This window comes from Palaemon carinicauda, chromosome 16, assembly GCF_036898095.1.
Source record: "Palaemon carinicauda isolate YSFRI2023 chromosome 16, ASM3689809v2, whole genome shotgun sequence".
In the NCBI taxonomy this organism is placed as follows: domain Eukaryota; kingdom Metazoa; phylum Arthropoda; class Malacostraca; order Decapoda; family Palaemonidae; genus Palaemon; species Palaemon carinicauda.
This window is the reverse complement of record NC_090740.1, coordinates 50108351-50113350: the sequence shown is the minus strand read 5'-3', so window position 1 is coordinate 50113350 and position 5000 is coordinate 50108351. Positions and strand designations below refer to the sequence as shown.

General features: G+C 33.2%; 1 protein-coding gene across 1 annotated transcript; it reads right to left on the bottom strand.

Moving 5' to 3' along the window:
- Nucleotides 1-48: 48 nt before the first annotated feature.
- LOC137655310 (uncharacterized) lies at nt 49-1991 on the bottom strand. The gene is made up of 2 exons (XM_068389196.1): nt 1447-1991; nt 49-1308 (listed from the first exon to the last, which is right to left on the bottom strand). The coding sequence occupies exons 1-2, from the start codon at nt 1870-1872 to the stop codon at nt 49-51; spliced, it is 1686 nt and encodes a 561-aa protein (XP_068245297.1). The 5' UTR covers nt 1873-1991.
- Nucleotides 1992-5000: the final 3009 nt, after the last annotated feature.

Below are 5000 nucleotides of genomic sequence, written 5' to 3'. Positions count from 1 at the left end.
ATTATACAGCTCTGCATTGTAAATACTTTGATAACTCCCCTTTTATGATCAGAAGTGCTTGGACGATCGAGATTTTCTAGAGTGCATATTTTCATCTTCTCTCATTAGAGACCATATGTAATCTCCCATCATAACAGTATTCCATCGTCCTTGATATCTTCTTTCCATAGTTGCTATGTCCTGGTGAAATATTTCACCCTGCTCTTCACTGACATCACCCAAATTTTCTGGGAAGAAATCAAGGTGAGAATGCAAAAAATGAATTTTCAAGGACATACGACAACCAAGCTTCCTGAAGTTCTCAATAAGTTTTTCTACCAGTTGTTTGTAATTAGGATCTTTGTTATTTCCTAGGAATCCATGGACTACATCACGAAATGCACACCAGGCTTCTTTTTCAATTTTTGTCATCGCTCTTTCCAGTTTCTCCGACTTCAACATTGTGTTTACCTGGGGTCCAACGAATATACCACCCTTTATCTTAGCCTCATATAGTTTTGGAAACATAAGGCGAATTTCCTGAAAAGCTTCTCCTCCAAAATCCAAGGCTTTCACAAACTGTTTAATCAATCCTAGTTTAATGTGAAGTGGGGGCAATAAAACTTTGTTGGAATCTACTAGGGGCTCTCTGTGAACATTTAACATTCCCGGCTGCAGTTCCATTCGTGGGGGCCAATGAACTTTCTTAAAATGATCATCATCAGCTCTGCTGTCCCATAAGCAAAGGAAACATGAATACTTTGTGTATCCCCCTTGCAAACCAAGCAAAAATGCGAGCATCTTGAGATCCCCACAAACATTCCATTTGAATTCATCATAATTTATTTTATTAAGAAGCTGTCTGGCATTTTCATAGTTTTCTTTCTTTTGTACTGAGTGTGCAAGAAGCAAAGATGGATATTTGTTTCCATTGTGGAGTAATACTGCTTTGAGACTTCGTGTTGAGCTATCAATAAACAGCCGCCAATGTGTAGGATCATGCTTGAGTCCAAGAGCAGTAAACAAACCAGTTACATCCTTACAATAACACAGATCATCACTAATGTCATAGTAAATTTCAAATTCTTCATGTCGTTTCCGGTACCCAGTTATCCTGCAGTCTTGTCCTAGTAGATTCCATTCCTTCAACCTTGATGAAAGAAGTTCAGCTCCTGACTTAGTAAGACCTAAGTCCCTAATTAAATCATCTAGTTCACTCTGATTTGGAAAATGAGGCTCCAAAGTCATTCTTGGTACGAAAACTTCTTCCATTTCTTGGTTGTTGCTACTTGCTGACCCTTCAGATGAAATATCCATTCCATCATCTACCTGGAAAGAAAGAAATAAGCACATATAGCAACTTCAACAAAGACTTGAATAAAATTAGTACTTAGGAAAATTAATGCAGAGTAAATACTCAAATTAATTAAATGAAAACTTTTTGGAGAATATGATAACAATACTTACATTTTCTGGTGGCTGTGGTACTGGTAAGCAGTCATCATGTGGGACAGGTGCTCTAGATGATGGTATGTCTGGATAATGAAGAGCTTGTCTTCCTTTCACTTTTCTGTACTTTGTCACATCAACCGTGCAAAAAAAACAGTCATCGTGATGGTTCTTTGGTTCTCTCCATACTCTAGGAATGGCAAAAGGCATTGCTCTTCCTGTACCTCTTAGCCATCCTTCTAGAGTAGAACGGCAGCTTCCACATATCACATGAGGGGCCCATGGCTTGTCCTGATCACCCATGGGCATTCCGAAATAGAGTCTGTACGCTATCCACAATTTGGCACCTTTCACAATTTTATGTAATACTTGTTTTTTTCCAATATAATATCCACACACATAGCAAAATGTATCTGGAGAATTTTTACATCCTCTAGTAGCCATCTTACTAAGTAAAGATATCAGAAATAGACCTGAAACAAAATTTGACTCATTAGCGCTGCTCCAGTTGTTCCGTCATTTTCCTTGCAATGAAAAACTGCCGAGAGCACGACACACTACCTCACTCCAATGCTGCTTGCCAATAACTGACTGTACCGACAGGCGGGAAAAAATCACGCATGCGCATGAAGGTTCAAGGTCGGCTCATGCAAACGCGCTTGATTCAAATCAGATTTTCCCAAGAAATAAGGCCGGTTACTTTTCTAACAGACCTCGTATTTTTGTAACGGTCGATGATACAGAAAAAATAATAACATTTTTGGAATGGCCGGAAAAAATATATTAATAAACAGTATAAAAATTAATATAAACAAAACTTTTGTAAAAAATTGTTACATGGTGTTATGAGTTACCTGGGTTGCATACTAATGATTCGGGAATAAATACGTGTAATGGAAAAGGACTGTTAAGAAAAATATTCAGAACAACAAATGATTGAAATGGAAAACAAGATGATAGAAGAGAATTACAAAATAGAACGGAAAGGAAGGAGTTTAAACTTCACAGTTGATAAGAAGTAACCAGGAGTCAGAAAACTGAAAACAGAAAATAAAAAAAAGCAGTGAGGATAGAAAGAGTCTTTATAATAAAGAAAACAAATGGAATGGAGCGGTAGAAAAGAAAAATGACCCAAAAATTTGGAAAGCCAATGCAGGTGAAACAAATACGTGGTTTGAAATGACAAACCTATATAAAATATACTAAAAATTTAATATAAATCAGCCTTATGAAATGTTTAAAACAATTCTGAAGATCTGGATTTATGTAGAATTCTGTTTCCATGGAAGTCCAGTGTCTTATGTTCCTGTCACTGATTTACAGACTTAAAAGAAACCGTAATTTTAATCGAAAATTTTTCCTAAAAATATACTGTTCTCAGACGTATTCCAGTAAAATGCAAGTGACCCTGATTTCTACTCTACTTTGATATGATCTTTTACGGGTTGGTGACTGTAATATCACTCCGTTTTGAAAACGGTAAATTTCTGGCAAACATTTATTCCAGGATTTGTACGTTTTTTTTTTTTTTTTTTTTTTTTTTTTTTTTTTTTTTTTTTTTTTTTTTTACGCTATGGTGGCAGTTGCAAGAACTATTTTATGCTCTCTAATAAGAAAAAATAAAAATAAACGTCTGGCATTATGAAACTGGGAAACTTAAGCTCAAACAACCTACCTACTGTTACCTTTTCCCTTATTAATTTCATTTTGTTTAGAACGTGAAGTAAACAGCTTTGACTAATGCTTAGCATAGCATTCCATGTTTATTCTTTCAGCACCGCCATTTTCCTGTGTTTACACATAAAGAATATAAATTTGACAAAGAAGTAGGGAATGCTAAACATTCTGTTGTTCAGATGGGATATTTTATTTCATATATATATATATATATATATATATATATATATATATATATATATATATATATATATATATATATATATATATATATATATATATATATATATATATATTTATTTATATATATATATATATATATATATATATATATATATATATATATATATATATATATATATATATATATATATATATATATATATAATCTTTATCATTTCAAGTGAATTTTTATTGGTAAGTTATTATCAACTATACATGAATGATATTCGGAAACAGTATATACTTCAAGGCCTTATTACGTATACATAAATGGCAAAGAGAAACCATATGGAAACCACCTGTTTTGTCTAGTGTAGACCTAGCTAACGTACAGTACAGTATCTAACATGTATGTACACAGTTGTATACAAAAACTCAGCATATATGATTAGCCTAGTCTAAAACAAAGGAATGTGTGTCCGAGAACAGAGAATCATTTTGGTAATGGATAGAAAGCCACGTTCAATTCGTTATGAGACTACACGTAAAACTATCTTCATGTGAATGTGGTAAATGGAAAAGACATAAACTCACGAAGTCCCCTTCTTAGAATTATAGTCTCGCATTTGAATATGGTATTTTAAATGACTGGATTCTTGACAATAATCTTATTCTTGCTTTTCAAAAACTTATTTTTATAGTCATTTTACTATGTTGGACTTCTTCCTCACCCCTCCAGTTTTTCACTAACTTTTTAATCGTTCTATTTTCACTATTGTAATAAAACTAATTCTTTATGGGTCCTTTACTTTATGTCTCACTGTATATTTTTACGCTATTCTTTACGATGTTTATTCAACTAATGATATTCTTGATGTTATATATCTATCAATTGTTTTAATTCGTTCATTGGTTTATAAGTTTAATATCTGTCTTCAGAGAAATTTAGAAGTGCTCTGGGATAATACTGTTGTAAAGTATTTTACAACGAACTTAACAAAGTCTTTTTTTAAAGAGCTACGGAGCTATGTCATTTTTTATGCGATTATACCAGAGGACAAAAATAGATGTTTTTATCGTTTTGATGTAATTTCTCTATAATTTTTATATCGATACTGAATGAGGATATAATGGCAAATATTATTTCAAAATGGGCAGGTACTCTTATTAAATCAATTTCCAATTTCTTTCTCTGACGTAAAAGTGGAAATAAAAAAGAAATCAGACCAGAATGTCTTTGAATATTTTAGTTTATTTATATGATAGCTGGTTGTGCTCCATTAATTTTCAATATTTTGATTCCCAAGAATTCTTCTTCTCATTGTTCTTCATTAGTATTTATGCTATGACGCTTTTTTTGTCATGATGTTTCACTTTCATTTATAATTCTATAAATAGCGGAGTAGTTGTAATTCATTTCAAATAACTTAATAATGTTTACATAATTCATGTGATCAGTTATAATGATTTTTGAAGAACCCTATTGAAGAAGCAACTCAGCTCTTTTTCTTTCAAATTGTTATCCCTACATTAAGGGGTCGGTTGCCTGGTGCGTCTTCTCCAATGCCTTCTATCAAAGGCATCCTCTTCCGCTAAACCTCTTCTCTCGATATCATCCTTCAGCTTTTATTGTCATCTAATTCTCTACCTCCCACTCAATAGATCTCTTCCAGATCCTCTTCATTCCCTCCCACAGTCCATCTGAACACTTGCCTACACGTCCTCTCAGTTGT

Bases quoted from the DNA above. Each gene is read 5' to 3' on its own strand.
- LOC137655310 (XM_068389196.1), bottom strand. From the start codon at position 1,872: ATGGCTACTAGAGGATGTAAAAATTCTCCAGATACATTTTGCTATGTG. The intron at 1,309-1,446 runs GTAAGTATTGTT...CTTTCTTTCCAG, and splicing joins TACCACAGCCACCAGAAAAT to GTAGATGATGGAATGGATAT.